Here is a 26,440-nt window from a genome sequence, read left to right as displayed (position 1 = left end):
GAAGACCAAATATATTCATGTAGAATGAAATCCTAAACATAGGATACCCCACTATAATAATAATTTTTGCAATTATTCAAATGGTTGGTGTATCTGCATTTTTAGTTTAAATTTACTTAGGAAAGTAATGCATTTATTATGGTTGCATATGCATATTTTAAATAGGCATGTAAACATCAGGTGAACCTTTGGACTTATAAATTTTATCATGTTATTTGCATGCTTTTAATGCATTTAGATAAAACAAGCCATAGGTGGTGTCTTCATCTTCACTTATGTCTACCCACATTTAAATCCATATAAATTTGATATATGTATTTCCTTATTTTCAAAGAATATAAAAAATATGAAAAACTCATAATTTAATATATTAAGTTTTGATTAAATTATGTCTTGCCTTGTTTACACATTGAAATGACCTTTAATTTCAACATGAATAACAACCATTTGTCTTAAGAGTTCAAAGCCTACTTAAAATATTATTAATCACATGCTTTATAATTATTATGTATGTGTGTCTACTCTATAATTTAGATGAAAAATTAACAGATATGTATGTTCACTGTGCAATATGAGCGAAAGAAAGGTGTAATATATATAATATTAATGAATTAAAAGGGAAAATTTTGATGTCCAATTTTTAATTTGAAAAAAAAAACTATAAAAAATAAATAATATATAAAAAAGACTTTAACCCAATAAAAATCAGCTTATCCTCTAATTTATTAGCCAAAGAAACAATCAAAACATGTCATTATATTTTTTATTTTGATCTTTGATTGAGTATATCTTTGCACATTAATTTTTTATTTTTATTTTTTAATTAATACTATGTGACATCTTTTTATTAAACTTATATGATACGTTTAGTTTTGGATATCAACTATACATTAATCATGAAAAATAGAAGTTAATAAGTTATATTTCGGTCTTTAAATTGTATTTATAAATGTAAAAATTAAATTACATTTATAAAAGTAAGACTGAACTCAAGTTTTAAAAACCCAAACACACTCATGGACATTACATTACAATTTAACATTACAATTTTCCCAAATTCAACTAAATTTTAAATAAACCGTGCTAAAAAAAATTAACAATTTCATCTTTAATTATTATAAAAAGCCCAAAAAAAAAATTCAATTTTCAAAAAATAACGAGTAAAGTCTCAAAGCATGATTGGATGCCACCGCCACTTTCCCTTCATGTTACCGCGCTCCGATTAACATATAAGCATGCTACTATTTTATCAAAAACACGAACTACTATTTTAACTGATGGAAGCCTTTCTCTTATTTATATGTATATATGGTATAATTAAATATAAAGTTTACATTGTATATATGTCATGGCTATTGCTGTGTCGCAAACACTGCGTCTTCTTTCTTTGTTTTTCATGTATCTAGCATGCCTGACTTCAATTGCCTGCGAAACCAGTCAACTACTCCCACAGGGGACACTGTAATTTGGGACATCTAGAGACATCAAGCTCGTCCAACCATGTACAATGTTCAACGTCTTCCACTTCTTCTAATTCATTGCACCCAAGGACAAATAGTTTTCTGAGACTTGTCAACTGCAATAAACCTCGTATCCTCTTCAGCTTCCCACATCCACATGCGTAAAGCCTCTCCATAGATGCCAGCGTTCCCATATTTGGCAGCTCTTTTAACTCCGAGCAGCAACCAACATCGAGCACCCTAAGCTTTGTGCACTGTCCCAACCCTCTTATCCTCTTTAGCTTCACACATCCAAATGCGCTGAACTCCTCTAAAGATGTTAATGCTCCCATACTCGGTAGTTCTTCTAACTCAGAGCACTCACGAAGATTGAGCACCCGAAGCTTTGTCCACCGCTCCAAACCCTGTATCTTCTTCAACTTTACACAGCGACAAGCGTCAAAGTTTTCGATAGAAACCAATGTCTCCATATTTGGCAGCTCTTCTAACTTGGACCACCGAGCAACATTGAGGACCCGAAGCTTTGCCCACTGCTCCAACCCCCTTATGCTCTTCAGCTTCACACATCCATCTGCGTAAAAACTCTCCATGGATACCAGTGTTTCCATTCTAGGCAGCTCTTCGAACTCGGAGCAGTCACCAACATCGAGCATCTTAAGCTTTTCCCACTGCTCCAACCCCCGTATACTCTTCAACTTCACACATACAGCTACGCGAAACTCCTCCATAAATACCAATGCTTCCATCCTCGGCAACTCTTCTAATTGCAAACACAGAGTACCATGGAACAGCCGAAGCTTTGTGCACTGTCCCAACCCGGGTATCCTCTTCAGCGTCACACAGCGTACTGCGTAAAACTCCTCCAAAGATGTCAATGCTCCCATACTCGGCAGTTCTTCTAAGTTGGAGCAGTAAGCAACATTGAGCATCCTAAGCTTTGTGCACTGTCCCAACCCTGTTATCCTCTTCAGCTTCACACATCCAGATGCGCTGAACTCCTCTAAAGATGTTAATGCTCCCATACTCGTTAGTTCTTCTAACTCAGTGCACCGACTAACATCTAGCGACCGAAGCTTTGTATAATACCCCAACCCGGGTATGCTCTTGAGTTTCTGACACCCTTGTACCCTCAACACCTCCAAAAATACTGCTAGCTGCAAAATGTTCGAGGTTCAACCGTTTAAACACAAAAGAAATATAAAAACATAGGTTGCAGATAAATCTTAAAAGAACCGTTTGAAATTGATTTAGACATTCTGGTCACCTGTGATTCGCTTTCACTTTTCCACAATGTGTTTAATTCGCTCCCGCTCACTTCAAGATACCTTAAGTTCTTCACTGAAATCCAGGAAGGCAGGGAAGAGTATGGATACTTTTTCCACCGGAGCCATAAAATCCCGGGTAACTCCACTGTTCCCAAAATGCTCTCCAACACAGTACCTTCAGTATCAAGAATTTTCAACATCTGGGGAGCAATACGGCACAATATAGAACCGTAATCATTATTTGCAATAAGATTTAGTCCCCGCACAGTTATTACCTGACCATTCTTCAAAAACGATCGTTAACACAAATAATGAGTTAAAATTATTGATATTTTAAAAAAATCGATCTCAAACTGTTGTTGAATAATCTAAAATTTTATGACTGAACACTTACAGATGATTGCTGTGACAAATAATCCATAACGTTTTGTGTCCAACGCCAAAGACGAAATGGGTACAACTTCTCAGCTACATCTCTTCCGAGATCTTTTAGGTGCTCATGCATATGTATGCAATTCCTACTGTCAATTTCCACAAGACATCTATCCTGTAGATTTTGTAACCCCCTTCTCCCTTTCCAGCCCGATCCGTTCCATATGCTTATGGCCGTATCCCTGTGGTGTCCTAGGAGAAAACATGCAATGTCTAAAAATATATGTTGTTCCTCTTCATTGAGGTCATCATAACTAATTTTAAGGCTTCCCTTTACCTCCCTTGGAAGACTCCCCAATTCGTCTTCCCACTCTGATTTGCCTTTTCCATAAAGATGTGCCCCATGTACTTTTAACGATAAAGGCGATCCATGACAGGATTCTAAGAACTTATTTATCAGATGTTCATATTCCGGGGGGGAATAGGCTTGGCTGAAGGCATGGGAGCAAAAGAGCTCTCTGGAGTGTTGGGTGTTAAGCCCAGTAAGCGTATAAATTGATGATATTTCCACTCTTGCGCTTCTCAGAACACCCCTATCTCTAGATGTAATCAATATTAAGCTCCCCGGACAGATATCACGAGTTTCAACAGGCAGAAGTGCTTTCACCTGATCGAGATGGCCCACGTCGTCTAAGATTATTAAAGCATTAGAGGATTTGAGAGCCTGTCTGAGCATATTTTTACCTTCGTGAACATTATCAACACTGTCTATTGGATTATTAGTCAGTTCTTTCAAAAGTTTTGTTTGCAGCAAATTTAAAGACGCTGCATGATCTTTGACTTCAGATAAAAAGCAGGATCTAAGATAATATGATTTCTTCTTATTGAAGAATTGTTTTGCCAAAGTTGTTTTTCCCACGCCACCTAACCCCACGATCCCCACGACCTGAGGTTTCCCGCTTTGCAATTGCTGCAACAGGACTGTATCCTCAAAATCTTTCAACTTGCAATTCAAACCTGCTGGATAGTCAGCCACGTGCAAGTCTCGTTTTTCCAACATTTTCGACAGACGTTCAACAATCTTATCTAGCAGCTCCATCTCCAACTCCTCGCTAGTTATTGAAAAGAAAATTAAAAAAAAAAAACTTGTGAGAACGTCTACATCTATTAATCAAATATAAAATATTACCATATCTAAAGAGCGAAGGTTGAGTTCTCACCCATTGTGGACCTCTAGCTCGTAACCGCTATTGTCTGCAACAGTAGAAAGTGCAGTTCTCCACTTTTCAATGATGTTGGAGTCATATCGCAACTTCCCTTCATGAGTTCTCTTCTTTGCCAGTCTTTTTAGGGCCTTTGCATACTTTCCATCTTTGCCCTGCGTCCACCGAACCTCAGCAGGCGTGACACGGTAAAAGACAGGAATAACAGGAGCCTCTGACTCCAACATGAGTAGAAGTTCATGTAGGCACCAATATGATTCGGCGTATCTGGGCGAGAAGATGGCTACATGGACTCTGGCGTTTCTGATAGCATCTTTTATTTGCAAAGGAAAGTTGTATCCCGCTTGCATTTCATCTTGATCCAGAAAGGGCCTCAATCCTTTTTGTAGAAGGCGAAGGTATAGAGACCTGGCGAAGGTTTTCTTCACATCAACGCCGCGATGATTTATGAAGACTTTGTACCACTGAGCAGCGGTGGAGGAGGAGGCAGCAATGGAGGAGGATACAGCGTCGGAGGAAGAGGCAACAATGGAGGAGGATGCGTCCATTTTGCGAATTGCTAAATAGAAATCTCGACACAAATTGCAGAGGAGGAGGATGAATTGGAGTTTCAGAAGCATGCAAAAATTATGTTTGAAATGAAAACCTTAGAGATCATTGTACATATACATATATTATTAAAGCAAACCCTTCACCCCTGGTTAGTGAATAGTTATACAGCTAGTGGAGTCCTACAGCTAGTGCAGTCCTCTGGGTTCCCTGTGTTGTTTTGGCAAGTTCTGCACTTTAATATTGTCAATGAGGTTCCCGAGTATTACAATATGTTCGAACTTGAATTTTTTTCAATATTCTTGATATGCGTACCCACTTTTATAATAACTTGTGAGGACATTTTGTGATTTTATAGGATGGTTGATGTAGTCTACACAGCCGTCCACGTTTATCGATGCTGAGCACGTTCTCTACTATTATAATATAGTGGAAATTGGGTTTCCCATACGCTCTTTCACGCTCTATCTTTCATAGTAGGTGCAAATCTGGGATTCCACCTGCCCATCCATCTCAATCTTCGTGCTGCACCTGTCCATAACTTGTTCTCCATTATCCATACTAAAATTTGCTAAGAAGACTTTGCATTGACAAAACCCTTAAAAAAACTCTAAATCTCTTTCCCATACGCCCTTTCACGCTCTATTTTTCATAGTAGGTACAAATTTGGGATTCCACCTGCCCATCCCTCTCAATCTTCGTGCTTCACCTGTCCATAACGTGTTCTCCATTATCCATACTAAAATTTGCTCAGAAGACTTTGCATTGACAAAACCCTTAAAAAACTCTAAATCTCTTTCCCATACGCCCTTTCACGCTCACACTCTATTTTTCTTAGTAGGTACAAATTTGGGATTCCACCTGCCCATCCATCTCAATCTTCGTGCTTCACCTGTCCATAACGTGTTCTCAATTATCCATACTAAACAAATTTGTTAAGAAGACTTTGCATTACCAAAACCCTTAAAAAACTCTAAATCTCTTTATCATTGCGGGAAAGGTATCACATCCTTAAAACCCTAAAAAGCTATTGGAGGCGTGATCATACATGGTTCAGTAATTTTAGAATATAAAATCCGTGAGTCCCTGCCTTCAGGGTACTCGAATATCGATTTAAGGTTGATTACCTAACCAACATTTGAATTTTAATATTTTATTTCGAACTGAAGTTTCACTAATGGAAATTCTATGACAAAATTTTCCAAAATTTAACCTTTCTTCAAATAAACATCCAAGAAAATTGGCTATCCCCAACACTTCGTGCATTGTGGGATCTCAGCGCTTACATCACTGTAATATGAAAAAATAAAAAGATGCTCGAAACCCTGGCAAACAAGACCACAGCCGAGAAAACTTCTATGTGATCCAAGGGGACACCGTGCTTATGCTAGCTTATGGGATCTGCACACTCTGAAGCACCTCAAATAACTGAATGGCATAGTAAGTGACATGGTAGGGATAAGGGCCTCCAAGCCCATAGATAAAACAATATATAAAATATTTTACATAACATGTATATTGAGCCATTTTATTAGGATACATTAAAATGGTTTTTGTTATTAATATATTTTTAAGTATACTTCAATATCAATTCATGTTAAAATATTTTATTCATAACCCATATTGGATATTTTATTATATACAACATTAAAAAAAATTCTTTCAACATTTTTTCCCTGTATATAGATATATATGAAGTTTCAAAGTTGTCAAAACCTTATACTTAAAAACATATTAATAACAAAAAACCAGTTTAATGTGTGTTGATCTATGTTGGTTATAGCCGACATTTTTTTTCTATTTAGAGAATATTTTATTTTCATTTTAAGAGGGACACATGTCAATTCCAAATTGAGCACGAACATACTCACACATGGCCTTTACATTGAGCTGTAGAATGCCTTAACCAGTTCTACCCTATTGTGCATTGAGCACTTATAGTTGATAGTAAGGGTTTCCTTTCCTCCTTGTAGTGACAAACTACGCAATACAAAGGCGATCTCCCCTTCATATCGAAGTGAACAACTTTAAGGCATAGTGACTTAACCTTTTGCTACTTACCTTTGATCCCACTTGGGCACATACGTAGGCTACGATTTGATAGATTAACAATGAGGCTTTGTTTAGCCTATGATGTAGGTGCATAGATGGAGCACAAATTTGATGAAGACTGGACCAAAAACTTTCCAACGTGATGTGATGGTCACATGATGATGCTGGGAGAAATTTTAAATGTTTTGTGAATATTTACATTAGGAAGTGAGTTTTGTTTTTAAAATAAGTTGGAGGAATTATTTCCTTATGTAAATATAGTTTCAGTTTTCCTTATTTTGTGGAGAAGGGGAAACGATTCATCTATTTTGACTCTTGGTTGTCCCATGTTAGCTTTCATTTTAAAGAGAATGAGTGTTTGATAAGAGGAGTGGAGAAGAGAACAGAGAAGAAGAAGAGAAGCTCCCGAGAGAGGAGAAGAGAGAGGGATAGAAGAGAAGAACTCGTTCCTCTATGCAACTGTAGTCCTGGGATTGCAAATCGTTGTACTTTCCATATATGTGAATAGGAAAGTGTTTTTTCTGTGTGAATGGTGAAATTGGATGGAAAAGGGGACAACAAGTTGTTGTTATTTGAATGAATTGAATGAATCAAGTCGTTGTCTTCTTATGAACTGTGTTTAATTGTAATTTGATTCCTCCCTATCATTTATCTTTGGAAGTTTGTACTTATTCCAACAAAATATATTAATAATCTAAGCGATGAAGCCATAAATCGTTATGGTTTGTTCATACATTGCGTGTATTCTTGTTGAAATGGTTCCAATACCCTATGAAGGAGTGTCTATTGTGTTTTGGTAGGCGTGTGTGTGGTGATTTGAATATTGTTAGAGTAAAACAATGTACCCTGCGTTGGAATGTTGTGAAAGCCCTCTTAGAGTGGTTTTCGATTGCCAAATGTGTAATAATTTGAAAATATAGACAAAGAAAGGTGTATGAAATCATTCCTTGTGCTAAATACCCATTCAAGTATGTGTAGAATTGATTGGGAAGGGAGCCAAGTTGTTTCAACTTCCAGAAATTCGAAAAACATATTTTTAAGGAGCGCTACGAAATTATCACGTAGCAACTACAGGTTATTTTTTAGTGCTGTGAAATTTTTTCAGGAAAGAGTTTTCAAGACTGCGGTATTGATTCTTAAATGCACATTTGGCCTTCTCGTTGCATCACTTGTTAAAAGGACTATTATGTCATTGGATGAGGTAAGGGAAAAGATTGGAAGATGAGAGAAAGCTCTCTCATGGAACTTATTAAGACAAATCCATATTCTCTTTTTGACTGCATATTTTAAAATGGTTCCTAAAATATTATTGAATTAGATAGGAAAACATAGTTATGTTTGGAGTAGCATGGGTTTATTGGAAGTCGAGGTAACCAGGTCTGTCATCAAGTGGTATCAGAGAAGCTACGTTCTTCGGAGAAGACCAAAGCATGAATGCTCTTTGGTGATGAGCTTGAACGTTCTTTGGTGATGTAGTAAGAATCACAAAGATTGGATTTTAGAGTTACAATACAACTAAAAGTGAAATGAAGTGATCATGGAGATGCTTGCATGTTAAGAAGATTTAATCCATGAAATTTCCAAGTTTGAGGACAGTTTGACAATGAAAAGAGGATGAAGAGAAGAACAACCTTACAACAAGAGGGGACAAGTTGAATTCTTAGGAAGTAAGTGAGATGATTTCAAGGAAGTGAAGAGTTGATATGCTTTTGAGGAAAAACAAGTGTATTGGTTGGAAAGGAATTGGCTTAGCAAGTAGATCCAAGAAATATTGTAGAAGATGAGATCTTGTTATAGATCTTATAAACTTGAATATGATTTTTATGCTAACTTGGTCATTAAAAGAATCATGTTTACATGACTGAATTGGTAGCAGCTACCTTAGCATGTAAGCTATGTCAAAGGAGAGGGAGTAGGAAAAGCTCTTAGATGAAGAAATGGTGACAAAATCCAACAACAAAATAAATTTGTTGAAAACTAAGAAGAGTGAGCAATTGAATATGCAACAACCAACAACTTTCAAAGTTGAGGAGCAATAGTGCTCAAGAAGAGGTTCTACTGTAGAGAATCTAGAGAAGGGAAGAGACCAGGAGGATGAATTGGTATGGGTGACAAGTAGTAGGCTTGTTATAGAGAAAAGAAGGGTTTGTTGCAACTCATTAGTGGACAAGGATAGTTCACAAGAGGAAGAGATGAACATGGTTGTTATTAGTCATAGCAGGGGTTCATAGGAAAGTCACAATCAGAAGAAGAAAAGTGCCAAAGAAGTTGGACTCAAAGGAATGAGTGATGAATAATTTGAGAAAGATATGGTTGAGTTAAGATCATGACTCAATCATGTGAAAGAGTTGCCACAACAAATTCAATATGACTAGATTTATGACTGGATAATGAGCAGGAGGTAGGTGAGATGGCATTCCTTAGAAAGGAAGTTGAGACAGAAGATGCGTGTCAAATTGGAAGAAGTAATCAGAGTAGCTGAGTGTGAAATGGATGCTTTTATATTTGAACAAGGATTGTTCTTCAATTAAGAGGTAGAGTTTTTGAAGGAATGGTTGGAAGATGATCCGTTTGATGGATATTTCATAGAGGTTATAAATACAATTCAAGAAGATTTTTCTAAATTATATGAGGAGCTAGAATTCTTGGAAGAGAAGATAATGAACCAAGGATTGCATATTCAAAATGCAAAATTAGAATTGGAAAAGGGTAATATTATCTTAGATGACAATGAAGATGAAATTGTAAGCTACAACTAACAGGTTGTAAAGGAAAGAAACAAACCAGAATTAAATGAAGATTATTTAAATTTTGCAACAAAAGAAGGTATGCAACAATGTGAAGACAAGAAGTTTCAGCCAAGGACTAAATTAGAAGATGAAATTGGAAAAAGGAAAGTAGTAGGGTATAGTTGGTTGTATGAAGAGACAATCTATGTTTTTGAGAAAATGTTTGAGCAATGTATTGGCTTATTTGAATAGTTCGGTAGCAAATAAAGGTCAAAGTTAATAGCAGAAGCAAAAAAAGAAGGTACAAGTTGATTAAAGATATGGTAATATTTTTAAGTTTCATATTGCAAGTGACAGTAGAGGAAGATGAGGCGATTTGTAGAAGCCTTGAGCAAGAGTGCTCGAAGGGTTCCATAGAAGAGAACTAGGAAGATGCCAAAATCCCAAACTTAGGAGAAAGTTTGGTGAGGTATCATGTAGCAAGGTGGAAACTTGTTACTGTAGAGACGTGTTGCATCTAATGAGTTGAAGTTGTTATGTGAAGACTAGATGCATATGAACAACGGGCCATAAATTTTCGCACCTTGGGAGTCTGATGTAGGTGCATAGATGGAGCACAAATTTGATGAATATTGGACCAAAATCTTGTTACTGTGATGGGATGGTCACATGGTGATGTTGGGAGAAATTTTAAATGTTTTGTAAATATTTACATTAGGAAGTGAGTTTTGTTTTTATATTAAGTTGGGGGAATTATTTCCAAATGTAAATACAGTTTCAGTTTCCCTTATTTTATGGATAAGAGGAAACAATTCATATCTTGTGACTCTTGGTTGTCCCATGTTAGCTTTATTTTTAAAAAGAACAAGTGTTTGAGAAGAGGAGTGGAGAAGAGAAGAGAGAAGAAGAAGAGAAACTCCCAGGAGACTAGAAGAGAGAGGGAGATAAGAGAGGAACTTGTTCCTCTGTGAAACTATAGTCCTGGGATCGCAAATCATTTTACTTTCCATCTATGTGAACAGGAAAATGTTTTTTGTGTGAATGGAAAAATTGGATGGAAAATGGGACTATAAGTTGTTGTTGTTTGAATGAATCGAAATCCAATGTTTGAAGCAATTAGTTGTCTACTTATGAAATTTGTTTAGTTGTAATTTGATTCCTATGCATTATTTATCTTTGGAAGTTTATACTTATTCCATTGAATTATAGTAATAATCTGAGCAGTGAAGCCATAAATCGTTGTGGTTTGTTCATACATTTTATGCATTCTTTTTGAAATGGTTCCAATACCCCGGAAGGAGTGTCTGTTATGTTATGGTAGGAGAATGTGTGGTGATTTGAATTTTGTTAGAATAAAATAGAGTACCCTACATTGGAATGTTGCAAAAACCCTCTTGGATTGGTTTTCAATTGCCAAATTTGTAATGATTTGCAAATCTAGACAAAGAGAGGTGTACGAAATAATTCCTTATGTCAAAGACCCATTCAATGCTGTGTAGAATTGAGTGGGAAGGGAACCAAGCCGTTTTATCTTCTAGAAATTTGAAAAAAAAAGTTTTAAGGACTGCTACGAAATTATCTCGTAGCACCTACAAAAAATTTGTTAGTGCTGTGAAATTATTTCGTAGCACCTACAGGCAACATTTTTCAAGACTATATGTTTGGTTCTTAAATTCCCGTTTGGCCTTCCCATTGCATCACTTGTTAAAAGGAAACATATGTAATTGGATAAGGTAAGGAAAAATATTGGAAGGTGAGAGAAATCTCTCTCATTGAACTTATCAAGGCAAATCCATATTCTCTTTTTGGATGCATATTTTAAAATGTTTCCTAAAATATTATTGAATTGGATAGGAAAACAAAGTTGTGTGTGGAGCAGCCTGGGTTTATTGGAAGTCAGGGTAACCAGGTCTGTCATCAACCTATGTAGTAGTCTCTTCTTAGAGTTAAAGTTGAATTGAATAACCATAGTGAGCAGATGAACATGTGGCATAAACAAAGGTAGTTCAAGCTAACACTCGTTTCAACATCATCTCACTTGATTCAAAATCCATAAGAGGCTTCGTCCCTAGCATATCGAGATCAAGTAACTATAGCAGATCCGTTTAAAGATCAAGACCTTGTAGTGAGGGGGGAAAGGAAGTTTGAGATTATTTATTTATATATTTAAAATGAGAAGTTTCTCCCACAAAAGAAATAGGTTCTGGTGTTGGATTTTGCACATTTATATTATTCAAAGTTTTGAAAAAACCTCGGGTATTTTTTCTTTAGATTCTCTTGACACCACTCATTTTGTGATCATGATTTTCACCACCAACATTGTAGATGGGAGCAAGGGATACCAAATGGAATGGAAAGAAACTGTAGAAATTTTGAATAATTTAACACATATTCAATGGAGATTATCCTGATCATGTACTATTGTGGAATACATACACAATACATAAGCTCCTCTACGTTGATCATCAATATAGCAGCATCAATAACAATAAAACATCAAGAGCATTCACACATTAACACAGTATGTAACCCGAGGAAAGCATCTCGCTAAAAACCCCAACTATCTGTATATTAATGATTGAGACCATGTAACATTACAAAGTACAATGCTTATCACAAGCAATCCAGTACCAGCTCCACCTGTTACACACAATACAGCTAAGATCTGATCTCCAAATCTATTCCACTACTTGCCTGCCTCCACTGCTCAATACCTGCTCAAGAATGAATGAGAATGGTTTACCAAACTCGTATTTCACCTCCAAAGAATCACTCACACTGTGTAAGACGTGAGCAGAGGCTATAATACTGGGAAAATACATGAGCAAACTCATTGGCATACTCAATCCCTTGATTGTGCAAATCCTCATGCACAACTATAGTCACAACTGATAGCAATCTGATCCTCTAACACTTGTCCTTGTTGAACTGAACATGCACTGACATGCAACTGAGTTAATTGATGTATTCTATAGTTGTATTATGAGTTAATAATTAGTTTAACAACTCATCATTAGTCTATTTGCAGTTAGACTAATTACAAATAGTTTAACCAAGTCAAACTGAACACAACTCCATCAACTCCACAATCAACTCCACCAAACTCAATTGATTGAGTTCTAACTGAAGTCATGCATGCAACAGCTCAACTGACTCATAAAAAAAGAGTACTTACTTCTGACAGCTGCATGGGCCACATCTGTAGCTCAAACTGAAGTGCTCCAAGAGAATAAGATCAAGTTTATAGTCCAAATATTATTATGAGACAATAATATTTGACTTTTCTATTTTGGATAGCCAGTCTAAAAATAGACTTTGATCACTCCTGCTGTGATCACTCCTGTTGTGGTCACTCCTACTGTGATCACTCCTGCTGTGGTCACTCCTGCTGTGATCATCCCTGCTGTGGTCACTCTTGCTGTGATCATCCCTGCTGGGATCCAAAAATAGAACTTGCACCATAATTTGCCTGCGGGCCCACTTAGTGAAGGCGACTCTTTTCACTAAGCTCCATCATCTTGTTGTAATCTCAATAGAAACAACACGGGGCCATGGGGAGTAGGCATAGCAGTAATAGAAGGAATTCGAGGGGTCACCTCGTCCATTGCTAGTGTTTCACTTGTGGAAATTGCAATGGCAGCCATAAGCAATGCACTTGAGGGCCTCTAGAGTACCTTTGTCACTGCTAGGTAGGATGGGAAGAATTTGAAAAATTACTCTCAAATAGTAAAATAAATAGAAGTGATTGTGTGCAGAGGAGCCTGTGTGTAGAGTGTGGAGGTAAAAATGAGAGGTTGCACCTCCACACTCTGCACATGGGCTTCTGTTAACTGCCCTCCATAGGCCAAAAAATGGGGCTGGGTATGGTTCAATTTTGGTAATGGTATTATATTGGAATTTCATCTCTAATATTGAAGCATATAATGTGATACAAGTAATGTTATATATCCAACAAAAAATCGACATAACTCTTAGAGGAAACCATCCTTCTGTGCACTAATTTCAAATTCCTAGGTAGTCATCCAACCATTGTTCAAATCATAAATGCATACCTTCATATGGATGCCATCATGCCACTCAATGAATGCCACAATTTTGTAGGTATTTCCCTTCCCTCCCATTATTCGTATGCTATCCTGGTGTTGGCTTGATGGGCCCTGACCCGGGTTCAACGTTAATTAGCCAAGCAAATCCCTACATTACTGGCCCTTTTGACATCAATTCGCGAAGCGCGAACTAAAGTCTCACCCGAAGCAGTATGGAGGGATGCAGGAACCAAGTTTCCGCACCCAGAGATGGTAGTGATGTCGTTTTATACCCTAAACCTTCCTTCACGTAGGTCGATAAGCCTCTTAGGGCTTATCAATATACTCTTCTCAGTTGTCTTCTAGACCTCTGTGAAGGTCTACAACTATCCTTTGCGTACCCTAGATAGGTGGATCAGACACTTACGCGCCTCTATAACTATCCTTACTTCTGTTTTTACCCAGATTAGCTTAAGTATTGAATAAATTCAACATGCATTAAGATGATCTTCACGTAAACATATATTCTTACTTACATTCATATAACAAAGCAAAAAATATGGATTCGTGCATCAATATAGCATTAAAACATAAACCCAGTATTCATCATAACATAATCATATGCATTTATAAAAAAAGTTAAATAGATCATACACAAATAGTTACAGAATAATTCTCTTTATTGATGCTTTAGATCTTCTTTATAGACTCTAAGTGCCTTGCGCACATAACTGCAAGGGTCTGCGCACTCAGTTGCAGACTTCTACCTTAGGCCTCTATGCACACAGCTGCAGAGCCTCTTTCCTGTGCTAAGACTCTTCACTCTTAGCTCTCACATACCCATTACATTTATTAAAGACTCAAAACTTCCTTAGAACTGAACTGCCTTAGACTCCTCTAAGACTCTCCTTTTATACAATCCGACATGACTTAAATAAACTAAGGGCGAAAACCCTTGATGAACCTTTACATCTTCTCACTCCACGACCACAAAATGTGGAGACTTTACATTCTTTATACAAAAACTTGGGCTTTTTGCAGAAATTCCCACTGAAGATCACCTGGTAATGCAATGTACTAAAGCAAAACACTTGATCTACTTCTAAAAACAATTGAGCGGAAGCTTAATCGAACATGAGAAACATCAAGCATGAACAAATATAACTGAGAATGAGAAGTAATCAACCATAACACAGAAGATATATCACTGGGGAAAGCACCAGCCTAAAACCCTAACTTTGTATTATCATACAAGTGGAAATCTTGTTCAAGTTACAAAAAGAATTAGCTCTCAAGATATCCTGATCTCTCTGCACTCAAACAATATAGCTCACAGACTCAATAGACATAGAATATATCTTCCTCAAGCCCTCCAAGCCTCCTATTTCCTTGCGTAGTTTTGATTGGGGTCCAATGATATCACATGTGTGAATTGGCCTCATCACACTCACTGTAACCTCAGGTCCAATTGCGCAATCCATAAGGAATAATATTCCTTTTGCATGCAAGGAATATTCACCAAGGAATATCCTAGCAACTGATAGTACACTGTCCCTCCATCTGATCTCAACTGGGTCTCTGACTGAACTAACATGCACGAGTTATCCATGAGTGAATCTTCAGTTATCTGAATTACAGTAGTTACATGCATGCAAGCATTAACTAACTGAACTCATTTAACAAACTGTTAAATTAATCCAACTGGACTTGACTAAGTTAAACTAAGTCAACTGATTACAACTCAATATTACAACTCATCCTTATCTCTTTAACTGAAGTTTAAATTCCTCAATTAATGGAGAAACTGTTTCATGTGCTCACATAGACTTCAAGTTTGATTTTCCTTAACTAATTAACTCAAGATGAATTAATTAATTAATTTCCAAACGGCTGTTGATATCAAATTCGAATTTTACTTCCTATGTTTAGTCCAGGGACTGACTAAAATAAGAAGGGATCCCGAAATGCTATTTTTAGAAAAGCTATTTTTAGCACTTTCACTTTTCACCCATTGTAGCTAAGACCTCCAATGGCTGAACTGCTATTTATAGCCCGGTTATTTATAACAGTGCTATTTTTAGCAATTTCTATTTTTAGCATTTCTTGTTCCACACTTTTCAACAGTCCCTCTCAACAAGAAAGGGATTATCAGCAACCCCGATCCTGTCTCTATGGAACTCGAACTTGCATTTTGACAATGCCTTTGTCAAAATATCTGCATCCCACTCCTCGGTCGAAACATACTGCAACATCATGATCCTCTTGACCACACAGTGCCATAGATGATGGTAATGGATATCTATATGCTTGAACCTATCATGAAACACTAGATTCTCAGAGAGTTTTATGCAACTCTGATTATCACAGTATATCGCTATAGGACCCATCATTTAACCAAACAATCCCACTAGAATCTTTTGCATCCAAATGGCCTCACATGTTGCTTGAATCACAACCATGTATTCAGCCTCTATTAAGCTAAGTGCAACTCATCTTTGTTTCTTGCTATACCAAGAAACTGCAGTTGAACCAAGGTTGAAGATTCCTCCAGAAGTGCTCTTCTAGTCTAATGGACTACCAGCCCAATCCGCATCCGTGAAGCCTTGCAGTTTCACTCCCTCTGTCCACCTATACCATAATTCTTACTGTGTAGTGCCTCTAAGATATCTCAGCACATGCTTCGCTACCTTCCAAAACAACTTGGTAGGCTGAACCATAGCTTAACTCAACTGGTTCACCGCAAAGCATAAGTCAGGTCGTGTTTTCACCAGATACATGAGTGAACCCACCAGCTGTCAATAAATAGTAGTAGCCACTACCTCACCAGAAGTAGCATCCTCCTTCCTCCAGTTCCCAGCTAGAGGAGCCTGCATGGGCTTGCACTTCTCCATGTGAAAGCACCTGAGTATCTCATTGGTATACTTGCCTTGAGACACAAATACTTCCCCATCTTTCTGCCACACTTCCATGACTAGAAAGTAGTGCATGAGGCCCATGTCCTTCATCTCGAAATCTCTTGCAAGGTACTCCTTGCAAGACTATATCAGTTGCTCATCACCTGTCAAAATCAGATCATCGACATAAAGTACAATAATCAAGGGCTTACCATCTACCATGATGTGGTATAGGTTCGCATCTACTTCACTCTTGGTGAAGCCCAAACCAATGAAATAGCTGTCGATCCTGGTATACCAAGCACGGGGTGCTTGCTTCAGCCCATATAGTGCTCGCTTGAGTTGGCAGACATGCAACTCGCAATCGAAGGTCTCAAATCCTTTGAGCTGCTCAATGAATACCTCTTCCTCAATCTTCCCATTAAGGAACACCGTCTTCACATCCATTTGATGGATCTTCCAACCCATCTGAGCTGATATAGCTAGCATCGATCTGATAGATGAGTACCTTGCTACGGGAGCAAAGGTCTCATCGTAGTCGATCCCCTCAACCTATGAGAAACGTCAGGAAACAAACCTTGCCTTGTGTTTCTCAACACTGCCATAAGCTTCCTGCTTTACCTTGTAAAGCCATCGGGAACTAATCACTGACTTGTCCCCAGGTCTAGGGACAATATCCCACACATTGTTTCATATGATAGAATCATACTCTTCTACCATTGCATCATCCCAGACTGGTTGCTACACTGCCTCCTGAAAAGAAGTAGTTTCGATCGCTACACACTCCCCAACCAGGGCCATGTAGCTAGTGTATCTCTCAGGAGATCTCCTCTGTTTTCAATGAGCGGATGGTTGCCCCACATTCTCTCTCACATCCTGCATCAATCTGTCAGCTTCCGGCGAGCGTTTCCACCCATCTCTGGAAGAATCTCTAGCAGTGGTGGTCTCCACTACTGGATCCTCTACAAGTGACTGATCCACATCATCAGGAGGCTCCTCCTTTGGAACCAAAATTTCCTCATCACCATGCAACTTGAGCTCCCTCTCAAGCGACACTCGCATACCCAATCAATGCCTAGGAGCACAGGGTAGGGGTTGCTATCATCCATAATTTCTATTACTTCAAAATCAGCCAATGCGCTCGTGCCTTCAATATCTATAGTTACTCCTTGCAGAGGTCCCATGGGGATGATCTTCTGTTGATTTGCCATCCTTAACTGAATTGGAGACCACTGCAGCGCGGGTCTCCTCATCCATTCCCAAGTCTTCTTCGGCAAAACGTTCGCGTCTGATCCCAGATCCAGAATAACCTAATCCATTTCGTATTCTCCTATCTGCATGGTGAGTCTCATTTCTTGTCCTGTCCTTGCCTTATGCTTACCGATCTTCCATACCACGTGCGGTTCACCCGGAGAGGTTTCGGCGCACCTATTTATAAGTTCCTGTAACCCCTTCACAACCTTGCTATTGTGCAGAAACTTCATGCAGGTCTCTAGGAAGGTTGTAAGCATAGAAGGGTCCATTTCCTGAATAGGTTTATCCTGGCTCCCTGAGGTAGAGGCCTCAGTGAAGCTCTTCTTTGCTTCCATGAACATTTCACATGCATGTTCCAAATCAAATTCAGCCTCCTTCTCTGGAGCTTTGCGAACCCATGCGCTGTCTTCAGGTTGTTTCCCCTTATCATTGCCTGTTGTAATTCCACTTTGGAGAACTATATTTACGTTCAGATCTTCTTCGCGAGGCTCAGCCCTCATCATCTGTAGGTTCTAAGTTGGCTGCGGGGGTAGCACCCCTTTGTTGTGTATTCTTGCTATCAATGTAGGACAGTCCTCAGTCTTATGATCAAACTGAGTATAATATTTGCACGATGGGCGCATTGGGTTAGTGCATTCATGTGCATAGTGTCCTGGTCCTCTACAATTGTAACATATCAGCTGTCCCCAACCTCTGCCAGGTCTTCCTCTGTCTCGGCCTTGTCTGCGCCCTTGAAAGCCTGTCTGCACCATCCCAGTGCCATGGTCAGGAGGCCGCATTTCTACTTGAACTCTATAGGCGGGTGTTCTGTCCATCACCAATTCATAACTTCGACAGTTGCGCTCATCATGCCTTACCGACCTATGGAAGTTATAGAACAATTGTTGCGGTGTTTGTACAAACATCTGTAGCAAATGAAAATTTTCAGACGTATGTTTCCCTGCTACCTGACATATAGCACACCACAACGTAGGCCCTGTGCTTGGTCCTGCTTGGACTTCCGGCCTCAAAGGCATTGATCCTCCTCCTGCAATATAGTTCACAAAGACTGGGCAGTGGTCTTTGTCATGCCCCTGAACTTTACATTTTAGGAACCATACCTCTTCGCACACCTCTAGCTGAACTATTATGTCCTGCTTCAGATTTTACATTTCGAGGAAAAGATTTTGAAACTATCCATGGATCTGCTGAACCCCCATATTCGGATCTTACATTGGTGTTTCATGCAGTCTTATTGCAATCTCCAAGGCCTCTTCTTGAGTCGTAATCTTCTGTTGTGATAGTGCAACCCTTAGGTGAGGTAGGAGCGAAGCCACGAACCACTTGCAGTGCTACCCATTTGTTAAGTTCATATCAGCTTCACAGATATTACACTTCAATCTCTGATCCAATTCCCAAGGTATCTCACCTGGTCTCATTACAATTTCCCTGAACCCCACAATCGACTGTGCCTTGGATTTAGGCCTACTGAATTCTTTATTCACCGCGGTTTGGATCTCTGCCAACCCAGCGTTTGGGTTATCATTAGAATACTTGATGTACCAAGTTAGCATGCGATCCTGAAGCACTAACCAACACCGCCTTCTTCATGTGATCGTTTGTGATGCCCTGAGCTTCCCATATAGCTTCTACGATGAACCAGAACTGGTCCGGGTCCTCATTTCCCAGGCCCTTAAACAAAGGCAGCTTCAGTGAATTCGCCATGTTGAACTATGGTGGAGGTGGTTGTGGTATGTGTTGGGTGTAGGAATTGCACTTAAGCAAATCCTTAACATTTAATTGTCAACCCAGGGGATTCGTAAACTTAGAGAGGAAGCACAGGAAATTCCAGAGATGGTATGAACCTTCCTAATGTAAATTCCTACTTTCTTAAATCAGAACTTGCATAATCGAATTGGAAAGAGTAAAAGACAACTGAACCATCAGAGTAATCTAGTGCAGGAACAAGAAAGAATGCATTTGCAAAGGAATGAAAATAAAAACACAATCACTCCAACTGATCAATATTTAATCACTGAGTATATGCTTATATTCCTCTTTAGTAGAAACACGTTAGCAATCTCGTAAAGTGGGCCCTTAAACCTGCTTTCTTAAAGGCTTCCTTCTTGCACTAGTCAGTCCTGCACTTATCACAATCTACTTGCACTAATGCAGGTGCAAAGATTTATGCAAGCTGTATAAATTGTGTCTTACCAAAGATTCTTGACTTCATGCAAGGGCTCGAACCTCAAGGGTTTTGAGCACTCGAATCCTGTGACAAGAAACCAATTCTTGTACCTAAGCAAAGCTCCTTGCACTTAGTTATCGATTCTAGTAATAAGTGTTAATTATTGAAAATGAAACTTAGTTGTAGAAATAACTTGCACATGTACAAAATAAATGTTTCCAATCTTAACTTCATGGAGAATGAAATCAAATAACCATAACTGGAAACAACCACTAAAGAATTAATCCTTCCATCTGCATATATATAGATTACTTGGAAGAGCGGAAAAGAAACATGGCATGAAAGAGACTAGAAATACTTGCTACAACACACCAACGTGCATTGGTGCAGGTTCATTTCTCCTGCTTTGACCAGGCGAGGAAAACCAACCAAAGGAATTGCATGCAAATGAATTGCAGGAAAAGGAAAATGATTAATCACACTAACATGCGCTGGTGCAGGTTCACTTCTCCTGCTTGGACCAGGCAAAGAAAACCAACCAAAAGGAATTTCATGAAAATAAATTGAAGGAAAAGGAAAAGGATTAATCACACCAACGTGCACTGGCGCAAGTTCACTTTTCCTGCTTGGACCAGGTGAGGAAAACCAACCAAAAGGAACTGCATGAAAATAAATTGCAGGAAAGTAAATCTAACTAATTCACACAACGGATCCATTCACACTTTGGCACGAATATATGTGCATGCAAATAGAATTCAATTAAATCACACTTTAACAATAAGAACACATAAATAAATACAAAATCGAAAATGGGGTGAACTAGCTGGGTTCACTGGGCCCTAGCCAGCTAGCTTGTTTCCCTTCTAAGAAATGATGCTACTCAGTAATTTAGATCAGACTCATTAGCTTAAAAGAACATATAAGATTTGAAAAGCATGAGGCATAGCTCCTTCTTTCGATTAATTTGCAGAAGAAAAGTACATCGTGGAATACAGAGTCCAGCCCATATTTGGGCGATAATAAAATATACAATTTGCTTGGAACACAGTGTTTTTATCTCCTCTATCTGCCAATCAATCCCATAATTCTATTTACATTCTATGATTTATAGACCATCAACCCAAGGCCGTAACTACTAAACTTAGTACAGGCCATTCGGTCAACCGTTTACATAACAAAATGTAGATTTTAGCATCTCAGCTTCTGAATATAGACAATTGAACTTGTTGGCCGTGGGACAAATCTTCAGCTTCCATTCGAGGAATCTGCAACTTCAATCTTGTCTTTGGCTTCCCTTGGCTGATCTGGTCTTCGTGGCCAACGATGCACAAAATGTGGCGGTGGTTAGGGAAGTCCGGATCTATTGTGCGGATTTGTTGTGCTGGAAATAGTGTGAGATCCGATCCTGCACTTAAATCAACAGTCACGTTATGTGGCTTTATTTACCATGTATTTATCGGAGATAAGGATAAGTTACAAAAGTGCATTAAAATTAAGAAATATGAATTAAATAATTAATTAAATGCTAATTGAAATAAAATATGAAAAATAAAGTACATGTGAAATATATCACCATGCTTGGACTAGTGCAGGATGAGGGTATGTGAAAAGGGTAAAACATAGGTAAATAGCTGTGGTTTATAAAGGGAAAAAGGAAAATAATAGGGGCAATTTAGGGGACTAACATCCTCCCATTCCTAAGTCGTTGTGTGTCCTCACACAACTTTTTACCTGCAAAAAACCTCAAAAATTTGGGTGCTTCACTTCAATCCTATACTGTAATATTGATGTCGGCCTGCACTGTCTTGGACTTCTTCTCTTTGATCTTCAATTTCCTTGTCAACTTCTTGAGACGCCTAAAACACTGCGAAGCTCGATACTTCGACACCTTGACTTCTCTTTTTTGCCTATTGACCTCTGCGGTTAATTCTTCCTTACTATGATGCTTATCATTCTGCTCTTTAACCAACAACTCCTATAAATCCTGAACTTGGTGTTCCAGCTCGGCCATACGACTACTAAAATGAGAGGCTTGTGTCTCCAACTCATCAAGTGGAGGAATTTCATTACCCTATACTTCGTTCTCTTCAACTGTTGTGGCAGGGGATTCAGTACACTGTGCTTCCTTCTCCTTAACTATTGTGGCAGGGGATTCAGTACCCTGTCAAAATGGGTACTGTGCTATATCAGTATCCGATCCTTCAACCGAATCCTTGCTTGCACTCGATTCTTCTTTCTTCTTCCGAGGTTTTCGGATAAAATTAGCCAGCAAGGAATCATCTTCAATTTCTTCAAATTCTGCTTCTTTGGAGTGGACCGCTGCATCTGCAAGGACTGACAAATTATGCCCTTCAGAGGCACTCATATGCACTGGAGAGGTAGTCTGAGGGAAGGGGTTCTTTTCAACGGAGGTGTTGGTTTCCTTCTCTGTCGGAGATGGGGCTTCCTCTTATGCTGTCTCTATGGGCCTCTTCCTTTTTGTACCAGTGTGAGAAGAACCTCCCACATTGTTTTTAACTAGACCCCTGCTTGTACTTGGACTAGCAGGGTCCTTTGTCTTTTTCCCGGCGGGTGTATTCTTGTGTAACTGCTCTAATAATGCTGCCCAGGTCATGCCTTTGGCTTCCAACTCCTTCTTGACCAAGATCTTGATTAACCCGTGATGGTATAATTTTCAGGTGGCTTGGTCTTCTCATCCAGTTTGCACACCCTTGGCCATCCTCTTTAAACTCCTTAGCAAGAAGTGGGGGAAATTGATTTTCCACCGGAGGTGTCAACACACTTCGAAATGTAGCTATATTTTGAAATGGTAAACAAATTTGAAGGAATAGCGTCCCTCGCAGGTCAAATTTTTTTGCAAAATATAAAGGAGATCTCGCCATTGATCCAACAGGGCACTACGGGGGATGTCATTCTTCCAATTCACCTGCATTTTCTTGTAAACGACAAATCGGCGCCACCACTTATTTTCTAACTTCTGATTCTTGAACCATTGCTTGCCAATGTTCTCTAACCCTGTGGCCTCTGTGATGAATTCTTCTATGACCTTGAACCTCAAGGGGCCAATTTTGACTCGGCAATCCTTAAAACTCTTGGAAAATTGCAGGGCCACCTCCCTATCGTGCCCATCAAACCTCTGTAAAAATTGAAGAAACCCTGATTCCTGCAATAGTGCAAGACTATTGCGGTATTCGACGGTTTTCTCTACTTTGCTCTACTTTGCTTAACGACTATGAACAGTCCAAATCTCTTCTGCATGAAACAAACAAGGAATACAAATTCTTATGGGTAAGGGCCCAACTATCCACCGCCCTTTTCCAACTCACCATCCAATCACTTAATACATCCCTTAAATCGCCATGGACACGTAGCATCCTTTGAAAGGTGTGCCGGACTGATTAGGGGTACTTTGCGGTGGTGATTTAATGGCTGGGTGAAGTAATGATTTCAAATGGAGGACATAAAGGATCATTTCACAAGGGGTGTAATCATAGCCAAGCAATGTTTACATAATCCACATCATCTTCATAATTCATTAAAAATACCTTTTAGCATTCATTAAAATGATCACGATTTCTAACCATAAACACTTTTTACTTAAATAATTTTCTCCCTAATTAATACATGATAACATAAAGTACTTAATGATCGAATGAAATTACTTTTAAATTTTCATAATAACCACTTCTTTATGACGCATGCTATATTGCATGGAAAGAACAAAATGCATTATATCTCTGACATGGTGCGTTCTTGCACTGATCTGCTTGCACCACCTATACTGTGTTGTTCTTCTTGCACTATTCTGCTTGCACTACTATATATTGTAACGTGCTTGCACTGGTGCAAGCAGAAAATTGGCTGAAGAAAAAAACAGGAAATCTTGGTAGAACATAGGCTAGACTTTAACATGACTTTCCCAATCATATGGAAGGTTTGCTTCGCCATTTGTTTGATGTTTTTGAGCTCATGGGGAAACAAAGAAGCGGGAAAAGGGAAAAATTTTCAGAATGGGAAGGAGGTTTATGACAAGGATTCTAGGAACATTACCATCAAGAGGGCGTAAACAGAAGTGGGATAGGGAAAAAATTCAAGGGATAAAAGTGGGATTTACGAAACGGATAGGGTGAATTCGGAAGAATATGGGAAGGTAATCATTCTGGGATTGAAGAAGAAAAATGATGGCGAATTACGACAATGGGATATGAAGAAAGGCAGAAAAATTTCTGGAAAGTCTACCTGCACTGGTGTAAGAAAAAATATTGCAACGAGAATTTAAATGTTACTTGAATAAAAATATCCATGCTAGTTACCCCAAACTTGTGTAAGGGCTGGTTCTGCTGAACCTACTTCTTCTTGGTGGCAGCTAGCACATCTAAAGATTAAGTAGCATTCTCCTTTTATTAGAATTTTTTGATCTTCCTACTAGCAAGCTGGTTTTCAGGTTGATCCTTCTACAATCATGTCAACAAACTGATTTTCATAATTATAGGAAAATATTTTTTTCTTTACTATTATATATATATATATGTGTGTGTGTGTGTGTGTGTTACATTTTTTTTTTTTTTTAGAAGAAGAGTTCATTTTTTGAACGGGTTGGTATTACCATCCATCACTACCATCCCAAATTGTTATTTGACATTTTGTGTAAATTCCTTCTTTGCGCTAAAAATATTTCTTTAATCTATGTCCATTTACCAAGAACACTAAGCTCTGTCGATCAATAGTTTTAATCTCTACTGCTCCATTCTCAAATACTCGAACTACCTCATAAGGTCCCATCCAGCATGTATGGAATTTTCCTTTGAAATATTTAAATCTAGAATCATAAAGGAGTATCCAATCACCTGGGTGAAACTGATTTTTCTGAATAGACTTGTCATGCCACCTTTTGCATTGCTGCTGAATCAATATGTTCTGTTGAACAACATCCCTTCGAAATTCATCCAGCTCACTCAATTGAAGGAGACGCTATTGTTGTGCTTTGGAGAGATCTAGCCCCAATTGAACTGCAGTTCTGAAAGTTTTGATCTGGAATTCAATTGGCAATAGGACTTGTTTGCCATATACCAACTCATATGGTGTATGTCCCGTGCTATTTCTCCAAGTGGTTCGGTATGCCCACAAAGCTTTTGGTAATCTTTCAGCCCAATCCTTCCAGTGCATATTTACTGTTTTTGTGAGGATGGACTCAATGACTTTGTTCGTGGATTCCACCTGGCCATTTGCTTGTGGGTGATATGGTGTAGATTTCCTATGCCGGATCTTATATTTCTCCATCACACCCTGCACCAGATTAGAAATAAACTGCGGACCATTGTTAGAAACGATCTCTCTAGGCACACCAAATCTAGTAAAAATTTCATTAAAAAGGAAATTAGCAACAACCCTACTTGTAGCAAAGGAAACAGTTTTAGCTTCTACCCATTTTGTAACAAAATCTGTACAAACCAAAATATGCTTTTTACTTAATGAAGTTGGTTTTATTGGCCCTATAAAATCAATAGCCCATTTTTCAAAAGGCTCAATCATAACTTGGGGGCATAAAGGCATCTCATTGGTTTGATTAGGCTGGCCCATTCGCTGACAACTATCACACCGCCTAACATACTGTTTGGCATCCTTAAACAAGGAAGGTCAAAAGTAGCCAGCGCGCAATAACTTATGTGTAGTCTTCTTGTCAGCGAAGTGGCCTCCATAAGTTTCATCATGGGTAGATTTTAAAATGTCAAACACTTCTTCCTCTCTTACACATCTATGGATAATCAAATCTGGACCATGTAATCTCCTTGAATCCAAGAGTATGCAGCACTTTTCTGAATAATATTCCACTTTTCACGAGTGGACAAGTGGGGTGGTATCTTTCCAGTGACTAAATAGTTAGCAATGTTAGAAAACCATGGGGAGTCTGTCAACATAGAAAAAAGATGTTCATCAGGAAAATCATCATTAACAAGAGTTACTTCACTAGGATTATTCTATCTTGAAAGGAAATCTACCACCACATTAGATTTTCCTAGTCTCTCAACAATAGTAATATTAAATTCCTACAACAATAGCAACCACCTAGTCACTCTACCGCTAGTCAATGGTTTATTCATCAAATATTTAATTGCAGAATGGTCAGTATGTACAAAGACTTCATACCCTATTATATAGTGCCTAAACTTTTTAATTGCAAAAATCACAGCTAAAAAATCTTTCTCTGTAACTGTATAATTTAATTCAGTGGGAGACAAATTCTTACTAATAAAATAGATTGCATAGGATTTCTTATTTTCATCTTGTCCCAAAGTTGCGCCCATAGCCAAATATGAAGCATCAGAGAAAATGTGAAAAGGTAGGGACCAGTTTGGACCTCTCAAAACTGGTGCCTGTACTAACTTTTCCTTCAATGTTTCAAAGTACTGCTGGAAAGTTGTGGACCAAGAAAACTCACTATCCTTAGCT

At 38.4% G+C, this 26,440-nt stretch overlaps 1 protein-coding gene across 1 annotated transcript; it reads right to left on the bottom strand.

The window, feature by feature from the left end:
- Positions 1–1,441: 1,441 nt before the first annotated feature.
- On the bottom strand, positions 1,442–5,063 carry LOC149266849 (disease resistance protein Roq1-like). The gene is made up of 4 exons (XM_089409339.1): positions 4,318–5,063; positions 3,120–4,209; positions 2,725–3,000; positions 1,442–2,614 (listed from the first exon to the last, which is right to left on the bottom strand). The coding sequence occupies exons 1-4, from the start codon at positions 4,938–4,940 to the stop codon at positions 1,442–1,444; spliced, it is 3,162 nt and encodes a 1,053-aa protein (XP_089265465.1). The 5' UTR covers positions 4,941–5,063.
- Positions 5,064–26,440: the final 21,377 nt, after the last annotated feature.

This window comes from Pinus tabuliformis, chromosome 6, assembly GCF_031772625.1.
Source record: "Pinus tabuliformis cultivar Carrire ecotype Pingquan chromosome 6, CPIR1, whole genome shotgun sequence".
Lineage (NCBI taxonomy): Eukaryota > Viridiplantae > Streptophyta > Pinopsida > Pinales > Pinaceae > Pinus > Pinus tabuliformis.
This window is presented reverse-complemented; position numbering and strand designations above follow the sequence as displayed.

Bases quoted from the DNA above. Each gene is read 5' to 3' on its own strand.
- LOC149266849 (XM_089409339.1), bottom strand. From the start codon at position 4,940: ATGCTTCTGAAACTCCAATTCATCCTCCTCCTCTGCAATTTGTGTCGA. The intron at 4,210-4,317 runs GTGAGAACTCAA...TTCAATAACTAG, and splicing joins GAGCTAGAGGTCCACAATGG to CGAGGAGTTGGAGATGGAGC. The intron at 3,001-3,119 runs GTAAGTGTTCAG...AAGAATGGTCAG, and splicing joins ATTTGTCACAGCAATCATCT to GTAATAACTGTGCGGGGACT.